General features: G+C 49.0%; 1 protein-coding gene across 2 annotated transcripts in view; it reads right to left on the bottom strand.

Annotated features, from left to right (window-relative positions):
• Slc35f3 (solute carrier family 35 member F3) overlaps positions 1 to 18548 on the bottom strand; it is a 221141-nt gene that overhangs the window by 75801 nt on the left and 126792 nt on the right. Inside the window, exon 1 of one of the 2 annotated variants that reach the window (XM_087900608.1) lies at positions 9536 to 9810. The exons of the other annotated variant lie outside the window; for it this stretch is intronic. Coding sequence (XP_087756734.1) covers positions 9536 to 9611 — 76 coding nt within the window. The 5' untranslated portion in view covers positions 9612 to 9810. Of the gene's footprint in view, positions 1 to 9535; positions 9811 to 18548 lie in introns of those variants that run through there. 2 annotated transcript variants of the gene reach the window in all.

Here is an 18548-nt window from a genome sequence, read left to right as displayed (position 1 = left end):
GCACAGTTTGCCTAGAGCCTGGAGGTTTTCACACACACACACACACACACACACACACACACACACACACACCACACACACATACACACACCATATACACACCACACACACACCACACACACATACACACACCACACACACACACACCACATACACACACACCACACACACATACACACACCACATATACACGCCACACACACACACTACACATACACACCACACACACACACCATATATACACACCACACACACACCACATACACACACCACACATACACACCACATATACACACACCACACATACACACACACACCACATATACACACACACACCACATACACACACCACACACACATACACACACCACACATACACACCACACACACATATACCACAGCACACACATACACATACATACACACACACATACCACACATACACACGCACACACACACACACACACACACACACTGTCATCCTGGTCTTTATAACATCTCTCCCTGATGTCTGGCTGGCTTCAGCTTCTCTTCGGGATTGTTTATGGTCCTTTTGTTTGTTTTGTTTTGTTTTTGTTTTTGCTCCACCTTGTCATCTAGAGTCCCATATCTCTCAGCTTCCTGATGTTAAAGCCGCGGAACAAGCTGGAGTCGTGCTGTGGGCCTTACTGATCAAAACTGCCCCCACTGCACATCGGCAAGCAGACACAGGCACCTGCTTGCTCACGCCCACGCACCCCAGTCCCTGTTTGTCCCCGTCTGTCCCTGTCTGGGTCACCCAGAGCGTTACTCTTTGACTCTGGTTATGTTGGCAAAAGACTTTAATCAGATATGCCAATCTTTTAATGAGTCAGCCACTTGCTGGATTCATGGAATATTCCTGCTCAGAGAGAGGCTGAAGGAAGATCTGGTCTCCTGGAAAGAGACAGTGGGTGCCCAGAGGCCAAAGTGATGTGTCTGATATATTAATTAGCGAGTGCTGCAGGGTAGGAGAGGAAGATTGGTATCCTGACACCTCACCCTGTGTTCCTCCTTCTAGACCCTTCCCCCAAGGAACACGATGTCTTAACCAGTGGGAAAGCCTCACTCGCCAAAAAGGCTTTTAAGAATTAAATCCCTCTCTTGGCTCCCTCTCTGTAGAGCTATTCTGAACCCGTTCCCACCTCTTCAAGCTTTCGTCTGCATCCATCATCTGCGGCAGACGAAAACTCCACTTCCTACGTCGCAAAGATCAAAGCACCCTGCGCAGGTCTTGAGATCTCCTGCCTCCGCATCGCGCTGCCTCTTTGCCCACCATCTCTTCAACTCTTCCCCGCTCCCTCGCAGGACAGGGCTTGCAGCCCTGCTTCCTCTCTACCTGTCTTTTCCTCCTGTGGCCCTCTTCCTCCACCAGGCCAGCACCTTGCCCTGGGGGCCTATTAAGGAATCAGCCATATGCTTCCCTTCGAGATACTAGAGCTCCCAACTGCTCATGCGAAGGCCCTTACAATGCCCTGCTGGCAATTGCTCTCCCATCCCAAGCCAGGCTACTCGCCCCTCACCATCTGGCTGGTGGTAGACCAGCACCCACTTAAAACTGTTTCTGCGAAAGGCCCCCTCTAGGCAGTGGCTGATAAACACTCACCCTCTCACTCTCTTCCTTTGTGGTCTCCATGGCGCCAAGTCATGGCATCCTCTGAAGCACCGGTTTAGACCTCTCCCTCTCCCACCAGCTTCTCAGATGTAGGTGGGCATCAGGACTCTGCACTTGTCTATTCGTTGCCAATGACCTGGTTTTCTTTCTGGCTTTGTCACCTGTCTCCCTCTACCTGCCCCTGCAGGCACTGCTGAGGCCTCAGAGTAGTTTAAATTCTACCCCTCCCTTGCTATCAAAGAGGGGTGTAGGGGTGTCCCTTCTCTTTGCTGTGACTGCCAGCAGTGTCTCCAACCCCTGAGGCATTCAATCTTCCAGGCCTCTCTGGCACCAGCTCCATTCCTAGCTCTCTGCTCAACTCTGGCACCTTGATTTGTTGATGGGTCCTCTGTCCTGTCCTCAGCCTGCTGTGTGTATGGGGGAGGGGCGAGGTACAGTGGTTAGGATGTGGATGCTCCTGGCGACAGTCTCAGTGTGTTAGCTACCTACACAGTGTGCACCACACACTGTCCCTCACCCTCACGCCAGGAGCCACACGAGGACCTCTGCACAGGGATGCTACGCACGCTGGATGAGGCAGCCCGTGTCCAGACTCACAGCAAACAGGAGGCAATGTCACCACCGAATCTAAGCCCAGCAACTCATGCTGGGACCTCTGCAGTCAGTGCCACATCTCCAGTAACTTCTCTCCAGCAGGCATTCTCTTCTAATTGTGTGTGTAGGCGTGTGTAGGGGGTGTGCACGCATGTGTGTGCATGGTACGTGTAGAGGTCAGAGGTCAATGTCAGGTGTTTTCTTCAATACCTCTCTGTTATTATTATTATTATTATTATTATTTATTAATTTGTGATAAGTTTTCCACTGAACCTGGAGCTCACAGATTTACTATGACTTGATGGCCAGTGAACCCCAGGGATCAGTCAGGGAGTTCCCACCTCCCTGGCTCTGGGAATGTAGGTACATGCCTCCATACCCAGCTTTTTATATAGTTTCTGGGAATCAAATTCAGTTTCTCATGCTTGGGTGATGACCATTTTACCAAATAAATCATCTCTTCAGCCCATTCAGCAGGTATCCTCAAAGTTTTTCCACTGTAGCTTCAATCACACACACACACACACACACACACACACACACAAACACAGAGAGACACACACACAGACACATACACACATACAGACACACACATACACACAAACAGAGAGAAACAGACAGACACACAAACAGAGAGACACACACACAGACACATACACACACACACAGACACACACACTTCACTTGATCGACTCAGTGGTTTTTAGTCTGCCCTGATTCTCTGTTAAGGACTACTTACTCACTGAGGCTGATGAAGCAGGTTCAGGATCCATGCTGAGCATCTCTGCTGTGTTCATCTGTCTTATTTTTCCAAACTCTCCTTCTCCTCATCTCTGACTCCTCTTCTTGCCTGCTTCAATACTCTCTCCCCGTGGAGTCCAGTAACCAGGCTACCCAGAGTCTGCCTTCACCTCTCTGCTTCCTCTCTGAATCTTTAGTAAACTTACGCTGTGGCCACCAAGTGCCCTTTCTCCTGATCTATGGAGCTCCCTCTGTCAGCAACACTGCCTTATTCTCTCCTACCTGTGCCATGGACAAAGGCCATGTCTCGTGCACGCCACCCCAATCACAGTCCCAGGTGAGGCAGGTGAATGTGTGTGCACCTACTGTCCTAAGCCTGATGAGAAGACGGCCCCCGAGGACGATTTGGAGGCCACATATAGGCTTTGCACTAAATGGTCTTGTTGGCTTATGTCATTTCCCAAAGAAGAGGGCACAGTGACAAGAGACAACTGTGGGCCATGTGAGTCTCAGGCAGATATGCGTTTACTTTTTGTTGGAATATACCATTTGTTCTATAATTCTTCCATGAAAAATCAAGAGATATTAATGGATAATATTTGTTTGCTTATCTACTTATCTTCCTATCTAATCATCTATCTATCATCAATCTATCCATCATCTATCTATCTATCTATCTATCTATCTATCTATCTATCATCTATCTATCTATCATCAATCTATCCACCATCTATCTTCTTCTTCTTCTTCTTCTTCATCATCATCATCATCAATCTATCCATTATCTATCTATCTATCTATCTATCTATCTATCTATCTATCTTCTTCTTCTTCTTCATCATCAATCTATCTATCTATCTTCTTCATCATCATCAATCTATCCATCATCTATCTATCTGTCTGTCTGTCTATCTATCTATCTATCTATCTTCTTCATCATCATCAATCTATCTATCTATCTATCTATCACGTGGTATATGTGTGGTGGTAAATGCTCATGTGTTTGTGTAGGTGTGGACACAGAGGTTGGGGAAGACGCTGGATATCTGGCTCCGTCACTCTCTACCTTATTCCCTTGAGACAGGTGAACAGCATGCAAGTTAAGTGATCCTCTTGCCATTGCTCCACATAATCTCTGGGGGTACAAGCAAGCATACAGACATTCAAGAATTTTTACATGGGTACTGGGGATTTGAATTCATGTCTCCATGCTTACATAGTGAGCACTCTTACTCAGTGAACATCCACCAGCCCATCAACAGGGACTCTATTCAGCTACCACCTGACATGGAAATTCTTGCACACACTAGATAATAGATTTGATTAGCATATGCATGTCCCTATCACAGCTATTTCTGGCCTAGGACTGGCTAACTAGATGCTGCTCTTTGGGTTCAGAGACCTTTTGCCAAGAATCCTCTCACACTGACTGGAAGCATTGGACCTATAGAGGCATCAGTGTTGAGCATTTTAGCATGAGGCTTTCCGTGTATTACGACATGAATCTGAAATAACTCCACAAGTTCAGGTTTTGAAAACTTAACCCCCAGCTGGTGGCACCATTTTAAAAGCTTCTGGAAACTCTGTGGGGGGTGAGGGCTAGGTAGAAAAAGCAGGTGGTGGCGGTCTTTGGGGGTCTAGTATCTCTTCCACATCCTGACCTAGTCTCTGCTTCTGTCTGCTGTGGTGCGAGCTGTCCTCCATGGTATACTCCTGCAGCCATGATGTTCTGCTCTAGTGCAGAGGGCCCAAAGGCCACAGGCTGGTTCAGTTAGTCAGACCTGCTCTGGGGCAGCTGAGGAGGCCTCTCAGCCCTGGGGCAGAGGCAGCAAGAATGTCATCACCAACTAGTAGCCACCAATCATGGAAGCCTGACTGGGGATCCAGACCACTGAGTCACACTGCAGTGGGCGCCTCAGGGGAATACATATACATTTAGCACCTATAAAGTGCTTTAGGCTCATGGACTTATTGCTTCTCAAAATAAACCCAGAAGTTTGAAAGTCTTTGGCATCTGGATCCAAGCCTACTGGCTTTCTAACTGCATGACCTCACATGAAGGGTCCTGGGAGCCTCAGGCTCCTTGTCTGTAAAATGGTTCAGCAGTGCTCAGCCTTTCTAAAAGAGAAACTGGGATAAAGAACAAGCTTCTAAGGCTGCCATCTGTAATACGGGCAGTCTTCATTCATCATTCTTAGTACAGGATAGTCGTGTAGTCTCAGCATTGAGGAAAGCCAAGACAGGAAGATCATGAGTTCCAGACTAGCCTGGGCTACATAGCAGAACCTCATCTCAAACCCAAACAAAACAAAACAAAAAACAACCATTAGGCTGGGAGATAGCTCAGTAAGTAAAGTGTTTGTCAAGACCTGAGTTTAATCTTCTAGAACCCATGTTAAAAATAAGCAATAAATCTGAACACAGTGGCATTCAATTGTAATCTCACCACTGGGGAAAATCCCTGGGGCTCGCTGGCCAGTTAGTTTGGCTAAATCAGTGAGATTCAGGAAATTGAGAGACTCTGATACAAAAATAAAGTGTATTTATTTTTAATACACACACACACACACACACACACACACAAACCCATATTAACATCCTGACCTGCCCCATGAAACAACTCACCCTAAAAACCACAATCAACAAGACAGAAAAACTAAAAGCAAACAGTTAACAGTAAAAAAAAATCTCAAAACTAAACCAAAAGTCTCATCACACAACATAAACTATTATTGTCATTTTTTAAAGGAAACATCACTTCAGGTTTATACAAAAGAAATTATTCCGGAAAGCGTGAGTCACTCTGCCATGTAAGGGCCGAGCACTAGACCCTGTCCATTCTCCATCGCGGTCTCTCTTGTTTCCACAGTGCTGACAGTCGGACTCCTAGGGGACTTCATTGCATTGTTCTCTACTATTAATTCTCATTGAATGTGATTTTTATCGACCATGAATTAGCTGATTGTGAATACAGATGATTGTAGTAATTGCTGCTCTACTAGAGACATGCTGTTGATCAATACTCAGCTTCGTCTCCTGACAGGAAAGCCAGGAAAGGAGTATAGAAACAAGAGACGTTGCTGGAGATGTGTGGCCAGAAGCCATTTTTCAAGCCTCTATCCTACCCCCCACCAGAGGGCCAGCTTCACCTCTCTTCCTTCTTCAGGGCCAACACACACCGTTTCCTTTGCCTGAAGTACTTCTTCTGCCCTCCGTGTCTAACAGAATTTTCTCACATCCCCTGGCCTCTGCGGTAAAAACCTCACAGAACTTCCTCCCCAGGAAGGCTACATCTTCAGAAAGGCCTCCACTCAGAAGGTTTGCTCACCAGAAAGCTTCCTTTCAGAACATCGATTCAGAAGACTGTTCTCCTCAGGAATTCTTCTTCCTCAGAAAAAACTTCTTCAAAAAGATCTCCTTCATAGAGGAGCATCTCACTGGAAAGGCCTCCTTAGAGGGTCTTTTTAAAAATGGCTATCTCCTCATGCCTTCCCCTGAGTCTCTCCTTGGAGAAGACCGCCTCCTCCTCAGAAGATCTCGTCAGAAAGGCCTCCTAAGAGGATTTTCTCAAAATGTCCTCCTGTCAGAAAGGCCTCTCCTCTGTGCCTTCTCCTCAGAGATGGCTTCCTCCTCAGAGAAAGCCGCCTCCTCCTCAGCCTCCTCCTTCTTCCTCCTCAGAAGAACATCTCATCAGGAAAGATTCCTCTCAGCCAGGCTTTCTCTTCAGGAGTTTTCAGGTAAGCTTGATCTCAGAAGCCTGCCCCTGAGAGGCTCTCCCTTCCAGAAACATCTCCTCCATAAAAGACTTCCTTCTCAGGAACACCTCTATAGATGCTCAGTTTTCAGATTTTTGGTGACATTTTGTTCTTACCTCTTTGCCAGGATATGTTTTTTTTTTTTTACTTTTTTTATCTGATAATTTATCTACTTATATATTTCTTTCAAGACAACGAAGCTAACATTGTTCTTTTTTTTTTTTTTTCATTTTCAGGGCCTTGCTCAGCAGCCACAGGACGCAGGTACAGAAAGATGAAGCATTTGTTGACCAGCAAAGTCACTCTGTCCATCTTTCTGCCTTTGAGTTCAACCAAGCATCACATTTTCTATTTTGGTTTTATAGGCACCACATGCTGGTGCCTTCTTGCCGTCCCTCAGATGACACACTCCACAAGCTAATAAATATTTCTTTCCAGCTGCATTCCTTCCCCGTAGCCTCTAGGACGGGGACCACCTTGTACTGTGCGTTCAAGGCAGAAGAAAGTGATACAGAAGTTCCAAAAGATACCCACAGTATGCATATGGTTTAGAAAAAAACAGACCTCAAACCAAGCTGGACAAAAATACTAAAGAAGAAAGCCAGGTCGGGAAACAGTGAGCTATGTAAGGCCAGGTATAGGAGCAGGCCTGTCGGGCCCTGACCTGTAGATTTCTCTTACACCTGTAGAGAGGCAAGATGTTTGTGGAACAAGATAGATAGCCTGTGACTAGATGATTAGCGTGTCCCTCACACACACATGCATATACACAGACACACACATGCACGCTCACACACAAAGCATCTACCGTGTTACTGTGTGTGATGGACAAGTCTAGAGATTGCCTTTCACCTTCATCACATTTCCTTCCTCATCAGTCTGCTGAAACAGGCTTTACAGTCGAAGAAACTGAGGCTCGGGGTCCATGCAATATACCAGTCATGCTATACAGGGGCAGAGTCATCCTCCATCAGCCAGGTCTTCACGCTACAACTTTGCAATGAGCCACCATCCTGCATGTAGAGGCGACCATGAAAAAGTGGCTGCCACCACAGGGTGAAGGAAAGACTTGTCTTTACCAAGGTAATGGGAGAGGGCTCTCAGCTTCATTCCCCAAGGCATCCTCCACACTTGGCCTTGGGGAACCTCCCTCCACCATTCATTCATGTCTGCTGTGTTATTCCAATGCACTTCTGAGGCCATCACACTCAGCTTAGACAACCTCATCACTGACAGAGAGTTCAGGGCTGCCCTCCCTGAAGCTGACTGGGGTGCTGCAGGATTGCCTGTTGCTGCATGGGAGAACCAACCTGCCATTCTAGCAGGTGGAAGTGTTTGACTTCTGCGGAGAGGAGTTCCTGAGTGGCTACTCCAGCTTTGGGTCCCCTCTTCATTCACAGGGCTTGGGAGGAGCCCAGAGCTCTACCAACCCCAGGAAAGGAAGTTCTGCTAATTTCTGGCACAGATAACCAATACAAAGCCTTTCTTGAGATTAGGATGTTGAGGGAGGGGACAGTCATAGAGAGAAAAAGCAAAGAGAAACAGGGACCTGCAGGTCACAGCAAACTACCAGTCTGAAAATAGGATGACTTTGGGGTCCCACAGCTCAGGGATCTCCCTCCCTTATATCACCATGTAGCAGCTGTAGGCCTTGGACCAGTCGGACTCCCTTCTGGGCCTCGTGGTCGGCATCTCCAGGGAACAGGATGGATACGCTGTGAAGCTGGGAACACACACCTACTAACCTCTGCTTGGCCTCTATGGGTCCTCAGGCTTATTCTAAGAAGGAGCAAACAGGTGGATACAGAACCTTGCAGACTCACAGAGGGTCTAACTCGGGTGTGGACATAAACCAGAGTCTCTGAAGCCATGCCTACCCCGTCAGTGAAGACTTGGATGGAGGCTCTTGGACCAGAGAGGGGTGCTCCTTCCTCCTCCTGGCCAGATTGGTTAGTTACTGAGAGTTCCTCCTTCTGCAGCTGCCTCCCGGGGGAGGAGTTGAAAGCTAAGAAGGACCCTCTCTGTTGGAAAGCAAGGTCCTCTTTCAGGCCACCAGAATGACAGCTGTGTCTGAGTAACTCAGAACCCTCCTCCGTGGCCCCCTCTCTCTCACATCCCCCGACTGGGGGCGGTTCGTGCTGAAGAAAAGACAGGCAGTGCAGGAACACTTTCTGGGGGCCTCTTGGAGCCCCTCTCAACCCTATCAGGCCTGAATAAGAATATGTTTACAGGCTGGTGCCGGGATTCCCCTCAGCTGCCACTCTGCCCATATGCACTGCGATCAGCCAGACAGGTCCGGGTCTCCTCTAGCTTCCAGTAGTGGTGGGCCTCACCTCTGGGCTTCAGGCTTCAGGGTGGGGTGTTAGAGGGATGCCCTTACCCAGGCCACCCACTCGTGTATGTGTGTGTGTGTGTGTGTGTGTGTGTGTGTGTGTGTGTGTGAGAGAGAGAGAGAGAGAGAGAGAGAGAGAGAGAGAGAGAGAGAGAGAGAGAGAGAGAGGCGAGCTCACTGGTTAGCACTTGCCTCCCTTCTGCCCTGAGGGCGCAAGCTTGGGGACAGTCAAAAAGGCACCTAGGGGAGCAGAGCCACCAGGTGCACCACGTAGTCTTAGCCCCGGGTGCAAAGAGCATGACAAGCCGGCAAGAGCTCCAGACAGCTGAAGCCTCCAGGTCCCCACCAGCGGCGACGCGCTGCACTGCGGACAGCGTCCCGGAGCTGCCACCCCCGCCCCGCTAATAGCCAGGTGTCCCTCCGAATCAGAGACAGATTCGGCAGGCCCGGTTACCCCAACGCCACGCGGCCGCGCGTTACCTTCCACTTTGGTGAGGGTCAGGACCGGACTGTTGCAGGCGCTGAGCGGGGCCACCCGGGCCGAGTGCTTCTTCATGGTGAGCCGGCCGCCAGCAGGAGCGCAGCCGCCGATCGCCTACATCCTGGGGCCGGGCGGCGCGCCTCTCCAGGCCCGCGGCCTCCTGCTGGCCCTCGCCTCCGGGTCCCCCGGGCTGCAGCCCGCTCCTGTCGCCGCGACTCACTGCGGTGGCCGCCCCGCCGCGCACATCCTCCTGGCCGCGCAGCACTCCACACACGCGCGCACAGCCTCCTACTCCCGGCTTGCTGCAAACTCCAACGTCACGTACAAGTGCACTCCCCACGCCCACCGGGCCGGCTCACCTGCTCCGCCCCCGCCCCGGGACGCCCGGCCCTGCAGCCCATGGTGGCTCCCTCGCTCCCAGTGCCCTGACTGCGGCCTCAGGCCTCCTCCTCCTTCTCCACGAGCCCTTTCACCAGGCCAGCGAATCCGAGCGAGACCCTCGGCAGTAAAGCCCCTGTGTCGCACCAGTTTAGTGATGCAGGTGGCTGACTCTGCCTGAGGCACGTCGGAGGGGACCTGGATTATTTCACAGAGAGTGAAGGTGGTGTAGAGGCTCCCCACACCTTGCGTTCCTTTCTGGAGTGCTAGAAGATTATTTACTCTGGCCCTGAGGACAGCTCTATTCAGGGAAGAAAATACTAAGTCCATAGAAGAAAGCCGAGGCTTGAGGGCTAGAGGGAAGGTTTAGCTGCTAAGAGCACTTGCTCTTGCATTGGATTAAGGTTTGTTCCCCACCCCCATCCCAGCACTTGGCTCACAACCTCCTGTAACTCCAGTTTCAGGGTACCTGACGCCCTCTTCTGGCCTCCGCCCCCACTTGCACGTACATGGTGCATATACAGCCAGGCAATACATATATACATAAATAAAAATATAAATAAAATTTTGAAAGAAAAGGTTTGAGAGGCCAAACGTCTCGAGAACATGTAGAAAATTCTAGGTACTGTTATGGTGGCTTCACTGTGTCCACCCCCTAAAGACTAAAACTGGCCACAGGTGCTTGTTAAAAGCAGTAAGATGCATCCTGAACGATGTTTCTTGGCTCCAATCAAACCCTCACAGGGCATCATCAAGGTTGCCCTGCCGACCTCTTTGCTGGGGGACTCACCGAGCTCCTGAAGCCCCTACACTCCAAGGGTTCTGTTCTATCTTATAGGCTCTCATTCACTCACGCCCAAACCTCAACTCTATCTGGAATCTGATTCAAGGTGGATTTTCTTATTATTGGTTACCAGAGTTTCTGAGCCCGTCTCAGAACTGATATTGCATTGTGTGACATCATTATAATCTCCTCAACAGTAATGGGTGTTCTGATACAAGAGGAGAGTAGGTGCAGGGCCTGCATACGGCCAGGTCTCCAGAGGAAGCAGCTCCTAGAAGTCGCCTCCTGAACAGCTGTGACAGAGTCACACTGAACACAGTGTCACAGAGTCACTGAACACAGTGACAGAGTCTACACAGGGGCTGGGCTCCTCAAGGTCCCTATCTCATCCCCGCGGGGAAAGGAGAGTCCCAGGTCCCTGCAGAGCCCTCTAGTGGCAGCCTCTGCATTCTAAAGATGGCCATTCTTTATCTGATTATGATTAATTAATTTATCTTTACTTACTTTGCTTTATGTGTATATGCAGTGTGTGTGTGTGTGTGTGTGTGTGTGTACACTGGCACACACATGCCATAGTATTTGTGCAGTGGAAATCAGAGGACAATCTCCAGTGTTAGCCCTCACATCCCACCTTGGTTTGTGGCAATGTCTCATTGTTGTTTTTTGGCTCTGCACATCAGCAGAGCTGGAAGAGAGCTTCCCAGTGTTCCCCCAGCTCTGCCTCCCACCTCCCTATAGGGGCTCTGGGACTATGGTCATTCAAACTACACGTGCAGCTTTTCTGTGAGTGCTGGGGACTCAGGTACTCACGTTTGCACAGCAAATGCTCTACCCACTGAGCCATCTCCCCATTGTGAGCTTGTCTTTATTGTTGTCTACTTATTATCTGTAGTAGGTCCCGCAAAGCCTTTTACTTAGTGTGCTGAAAAATTTAAAATTTTTAAATGCAGGAGGGTTTTCAGGAGTGGGAAGGCAGGCAGACTACTTCAATTAATTCACTGTGAAACATCAACACTGTCCTTCACAGAATTAAATAGTTAAGAATAACAAATTATTTTTGTGGTTACCAGTACTTAAAAAGAATCACTTAGAGAGGCTCCAGGAAGCAGAAGAACCAGAGTGCAGCGCTTGGAAGCTTTCAGAGTTGAGCCTGCATCGGCCTGTCCAGTAGGGAAGTGGGCTTGACTCTGACTGAGAAACTCAGGTCAGCATCGGGCAGCCGTTCCCTTCAGGGGTGAGAATGTAAATGTCCCTATGTCTAGTCCAAGGTCAAGGAAATTTGAGACACAGAGGGAGCACTCGGCGCCCCTCCCCACTACCCTATGCCCCTTCCTTTTCTCAGGAACAACAAACTGACTCATCTTTCTCCAGGATGAAGGTATGCAAAGATGTGGTCGCTGGATGCCAGCTATATCCCTCTGTCCTCCAAACCAGCCACAGCCACCCCATGGTGAAGACACAATACCTCATCCTGGTGTCTAGCTGAAGCCTAGAGCTGGGGCCATACTGAACAAAGCAGAAGGAGGTTGGAACAAGGTACCTATTTGCTTTGTGAACCCAGTCAGGGCCCCATTCCGTGTGCTCAGGGGTGGTACCAGGTGGCGACCTTCTGGAGGGCAGAGCCAGGTATGTGCGAGCTGAACAGAGGGAGCTGTCTGCAAGCTGGTCCTGGCAGCACAGATCTGTAACTCTCTGCTACTTAGGAGGGTGAAGTGATGATCATAAGTTCGAGACTGGCTTGAGGTTGTGTAGGGAGAGCACGTGTCAAAACATCTAGGGCATATAGGACAGTGGTGGATGCTTGCTTAGAATGCATGGGTTCTGGAGTCAATTCCTCAGCACTGATAAACAATGCTTAGGAGCAAAAAGTCTGTGTTTCCTGGGATTGGCCCCTGGGTCCTGTGAGAAATCTGTCTGGTGGCTATTATGAATAGTGTTTGTACAGATACTGACACACTATCTTATATGCATCAGGTCCTGGAGATATAAAATAACCTTCCCTTATAGAGGAAGGAAAACACAATCTCCCACAGACGCCTTCCTGCCGTATGCAGCCGTTCAGAAGACTGCTCTTATCATCCGGACCCCTGGGCACAGACCTCGGTTCTGAGCTTAGCACTCTCATCTTTAAGAAAACCCATTAAAGGGAGACACGAATGTAGGATGTTTACAACACCCACAGGCATTACTTTCCTTCTCTCCTGCTAGGCACAGCATGGGGAGGCCATCTTCTGTCCTATCCCATATCTAACACAGCCTGTGACTTCTATAGCAGGTATTCTGTGGAAACAGAAGGAAGGAGAGTAAAGGAGAGAGGGGTAGGGAAAGGGGAGGGAGGAAGGAAGGGAAAAGGGAGAGAAAGAGAGAAAGAAGAGGAAGATAGAAGTGAGGCGGAAAAGAGGGAGGGAAGGAGGGAAGAAGAGAAGAAGGGTAGGGAAGGTATTCTGACAACTCCAAATTCTAGAATTTTCTGGAATCGTCTGCTCCCCTCTTTTGAACTTTCCTCCACGCATGATGCGTGGCTGGGGAAAGCACACAGGAGGACGTTCTTCTGCTTCACCCTCAGCTTCTCTCTGCCTTGATCTCCGGGAAGTGTTGGAAAACCAAGACCCCCCCTCAAGGTGAGGAGGGAGATGCGATGCCCTTAGTTCAGAAATAGCTGCTGCCGGTGTCCGGGTGACTCATTGACCACAGCTGGCCTTACTCAGATTCCTCGGCTGCCGCCTATGTGCAGACTGGAGATCAGTAACCTACATTCGATCCCTAGCCACCCAGGGCCCACCCCTCTGCTGGTGTTGGCTTCCAAGGGCGAATCAAGGGGACCCAACTAGAATTAGCCTCCGCTAAAGCAAGAGGAAGCTATCTGGAAGCCGAAAGATGGTGATACTGCTGCACCCTGTTTCCCAAGCGAGGGCCTGTTTAGAACCCTCTACGAAGGACTCTGGGGTCTCTCAGTCAGACAGATGGAGTCCAAGAAGGGCTGACTTCTGGGGCCTGGCATAGATATTGTCCCTCTGAAGGCAGAGTCACCAGCTCAGATACCTCTGGGCTGTCAACTCTAAAGCAGGAACTATGCTCTAACCACCGAATAACCATCTTAGAACAGAAGAGCACGTGGTTACAGAGCGTGGAAGCGGGACTCGAGAGGGGCCCTGCAGAGCAGGTCTAGAGATAGCTGCAGTGAGGGGTATCTGAAACACACAGGACGGCCCTCAAAACACACAATGGTCTTCATAGTTCCTATGGAGTTCTGTAGAGTGAAACCCCAGCTGGTTGGAAAGAAATGGTCACCCCACTCTGCACATGGTCCCTGATAGCCCAGCTGGATTCTTTTCAGTCTTAGATCATGGTTCTTCTCTATGACTCTGTGCTTAGGTTAGTAAGTCAAGGAAAGGGCCAAACCCATTGGCTGAGCCAGCTCGGTCACACCAGCCATCCTAAGATGACTCCAGGACCATGGACACCGGGAACTGTTTCCCACCTGTGACAGAGCCTGGTGTGAAGGTGGCAAAGAGACAAAATACGACATACAACGGTGCCCACTGTCTACGAGTCCCACCCTGTCTAAATAACAGGTGACCCCTCATCCCTATGGGTGTGGTATTCTCCTTCCCATCCCAGTGAACATTCTTATTTTAGCTCATAATTCATTGTGGGGAAGTCAAGGTGACAGGAAGTGGAAGCATCACATCATATCGACAGTCAAGAGCAGAGAGAAATGAATTCATGCTTGCTTGTTCTCAGCTCGATCTCTTACTCTTTCACAGTCCAAGGCCCCAAACCAAGCAATGACACTGCCTGTTCAATTAAGACACTCAAGACAACCTTTCGCAGACACGCCCACAGGCCAACTCAGTGTGGCCAGTCCCTTACTGAGACTCTGCCCCAGTGATTCTACGTTGTGTCCAGCTGATCATTAGAGTTAACTGTCACAGGCCTGCAGAGATGACCCTGTGGTCAAGGGCTCTCACTGCTCTTCCAGAGGACCTGAGCGTGGCTCCCAGCACCCATGTCCAGCAGCTCACAGTTGCCTGTAACTCCAGCTCTAGAGGATCCAACGCCCTCTTCTAGTTTCCATGGACACCAGCGTGCATGCACACATATGTATCCATAGACCTACACATTTACACAGAAATAATAAACTAAATCGATAAGAAGTTAACCATCTTCTTGAAAAATTTTGAATGAAGAACTAATCTGGCCGAGTAGGGGTATTGCTTGCCTTTAATCCTAACACTTGGGAGGCAGAAGCAGGAGGATTTCTGTGAGTTTGAGGTCATTCTGGTCTACAGAACTAGTTCCAGGACAGTCAAGGCTATACAAAGGAACTCTGTCTCAAACAAACAAGGAAGGAAGAAAGGAAGGGAGGAAGGAAGGAAGGAAGGAAGGAAGGAAGGAAGGAAGGAAGGAAGGAAGGAAGGAAGGAAGAAAGTTAGATCATCCGACATAAATAAAGATACCCTGTAAAGATACTTGCTCAGGTACTGTTTGTAGTAATGAGTCGAAAATGTCTGCCAACAGGAAAATGGAAAAAATGTGAGGAGTTTTCATAGAAAAGAATGGAATGTGGATGACAAAATATTATCTAACAACAAAGAATAATATTTGGGAGGAAAACATAAACTGCATTTCATACCCAACACAGACCCCATCATACATAGATCACATAGCATCATTCAGCAAGTATGTATATGTATGTTGTCAGTCGATTTACCTCACACATCCAGAAAAGTCCAAACCAGCAAACACTTTCATCTTTTTAATTGTTGAGTTTTCTGACTATGACAAGCAGAAACAGTGACCGGCCCGCTTTCTCCTCGGAAGTGAGCCACGTGAGAAGGTCATTCCCTTTTAGATGTTCAGTTCCCCGGGATGGGTGGTAGCAGCCTTGGTGCTCACAACAGTGTAGAGGTTCTGAAAGCCTGCATCTTTAAGATGTGCTAAGGCTAATGGGAGAAAGAGGTGTCTTCAGGAGCAGGGTGTTAAATGAGCCTGAGATTGCTTTTCCTTTTTAAAATAGACAATAGCTATTGTTATATAAGACCTTTTCAGGATCTGCTTTTAAAGACATTGCCCTCCCCATCTTCATAGAAATATGTTTATTGCATCAACAGTCGATGTCTATTCTCATTTTCATATTGTGTGTGTTTATGTGTGTGTGTGTGTATGTGTGTGTGCGCGCGCGTGCCTTCACACAAGCAGCTGTGTATGCAGGTATGCACACCTGTGTGTGGCAGTTTGAGGTTGACTTCGAGGGTCTTCAATTGCTCTCCATCATATTCTTTGAGACAGGGTCTCTCTCTCTAAACCCAGAGCTCACTGGTTTGGCTAGATTGGTTGGTCAGCAAGCCACAGGATTCCTCCCATCTCTGCTTCCCAGTGATGGATTACAGGGGTATGCTGTCACATGTGGCTTTTTATGTGTGTGCTGTGGATGGATTTGAACTTGGGTCCTCATACTTACGAGACAAGCAGTTTATTGACTAGGTCCAGGTGCTTTTAATGTTTTCCTTACTACTGACATTCCAGAGCATATCATTAACCAAACGGGATAATGCACAAAACAACACAGTTGCTTCCTGCAGGATAAAGGATCATCGACGTGGGGGACCATTCTTACAGCCTTTAGACGGTACCACTTTCCACTGGGCAAGCACAAAGAAGGAGCCTAGCCTTCCATTGCTTTCACCTTTGTTCCCCCTCACTGCTGCCTTTCTCCTCTCCCCTAATTTCTCACTCCTGCTGAGCTGTCTGTTTGATTCTGCCTTGGGGTGTTGTGCGCATCAGCGGAAAAGCCACTGTGGCAGATTCTGCCCAAGACAGGTGTGTGGGCTGTGTGCTGTGTCCTGAGCACAGGTGCCCTGAACCCTTAGACAGGTGTGCAAGCACAACCTACTACCTGAGCACAAGCACCCTGGCCCCTTAGACAGGTGTGCAAGCACAACCTACTACCTGAGCACAAGCACCCTGGCCCCTTAGACAGGTGTGCAAGCACAACCTACTACCTGAGCACAGGTGCCTGAACCCTTAGACAGGTGTGCAAGCACAACCTACTACCTGAGCACAGGTGCCCTGAACCCTTAGACAGGTGTGCAAGCACAACCTACTACCTGAGCACAAGCACCCTGAACCCTTAGACAGGTGTGCAAGCACAACCTACTACCTGAGCACAAGCACCCTGAACCCTTAGACAGGTGTGCAAGCACAACCTACTACCTGAGCACAAGTACCCTGGCCCCTTAGACAGGTGTAAGCTGTATTCTATGTCCTGAGTTCTGGTGTATTGGTCCTTTAGACGTGTGCGATCTGTTTCCTGAGCTTAGGAGCCCTGGATCCTCAGGTTACTAGGGAACTTGACACCTAGAATCATGTGTGCTGTCTCCAGACAGAGAGGGAAGGGGTGAAGGGTCAGAGGACAGTCGGAGACACGCCATTTTATTCCTTTCAACACAGCAAGCTCTGGTCTCAGCTTCAGGACACTGTTAGGAATACTTTTTGGACACCCTTCATACAGATGGGTTTTTGTAATCCTTTAAGTTGCTACATGCCATTCATCAACACTTACCAGAATGGATTTATCTGGATTGACATGTAACCCCCCCCCCCACTTTTTTAACGTGTCAAAGAACAACAAAATGCCAAACTGGTATAGTTCAGTATCCCCTGTGGAGGTTAATACCGTCACCTAGACAGGGTCTAACACCCAGGGGACAAGCTTCTGCCTCTATCTATGAGGGAGTTTCTAGATTAGGTTAAATTGAAATGGAAGGACCCACCCTAGCTGTGGGTGGTACCATCCCACGAACTGAGGTTCCTGGCTCCATACAAAGGAGAAAGAGTTCACCTCTCCTTGCTTCCTGACTATGGACACAATGTGACGACACCTCTCCCTGCTTCCTGACTGTGGACACAATGTGACGACACCTCTCCCTGCTTCCCAACTGTGGACACAATGTGATGACACCTCTCCCTGCTTCCTGACTGTGGACACAATGTAAGGAGCCTCCACACTCTTCTGTTGCTATGTCCTCCCCACAGCAACCACCTTTACCCCCGAAGGTGCAATCAGCCCCACGACCCTCCAGTTGCTTGTTGTATACTTTGTCAAGGCAACTGGTAGACAGCTGCCCATCACCCCATCTCTTCAACTTGATTTTTTGCCACCATCGAAAGCACAGCTCTCTACAGTCACACACCTTTCCTTCCTTCAACCAGCTCTTCCAACAAAAAGAGACCAGCACACACCCACTGTCTTCGGTTTCTGTTGCTGGGCCTGAAGCACCCGCTGCTATGAACAGGAGGCCAGCACCGTGCGAGTGAAACCTTTACTTTCTTCAGACCACTGATGTTGGTTAGCTGGGACAGGATTTGCAGTGGTTAGTAATAGACCAGCATCACTGTGGTGAAATCTTCTGGGAAGCATTTCCTCAGGGTCAGCACATGAAAGGGGTGGTCCAGAAGGGAATCAAGCCAGTAAACAGCACTCTCCACGGTCTCTCCTGCTTTTGGAGTTCCTGCCATGACTTCCTTCAGTGATGGGTTATGACGTGGAAGTGTAAGACCCTGTCTTCCTATAAGTTGCTTTTGGTCAGTGTTTTACACAGTAATAGAAGGAAAGCCGGGGCAGCCACCACTTGAGTCCCCAGGTCCCTCTCAGAGCTGGGAACTGACCTTGGAGTCTCTGCGCTGAGCTCAATTTATTTTCAGTGCTCACAAAAGAAGCTCACACGTTTCGGTTTAACCTTGACTTCCTAGAGGGAGCAGACATCAGATACTCCACTGACAGCAGGAGTCTAATTTGGGATTAACTGTATGTAAAGCAGGGAGGATCGCTACAGGTCAGAAGCATT

Source organism: Myodes glareolus, chromosome 22 (genome assembly GCF_982192425.1).
Source record: "Myodes glareolus chromosome 22, mMyoGla1.1, whole genome shotgun sequence".
In the NCBI taxonomy this organism is placed as follows: domain Eukaryota; kingdom Metazoa; phylum Chordata; class Mammalia; order Rodentia; family Cricetidae; genus Myodes; species Myodes glareolus.
The sequence above is the reverse complement of the archived record's forward strand: the minus strand, read 5'-3'. Positions and strand labels throughout refer to the sequence as shown.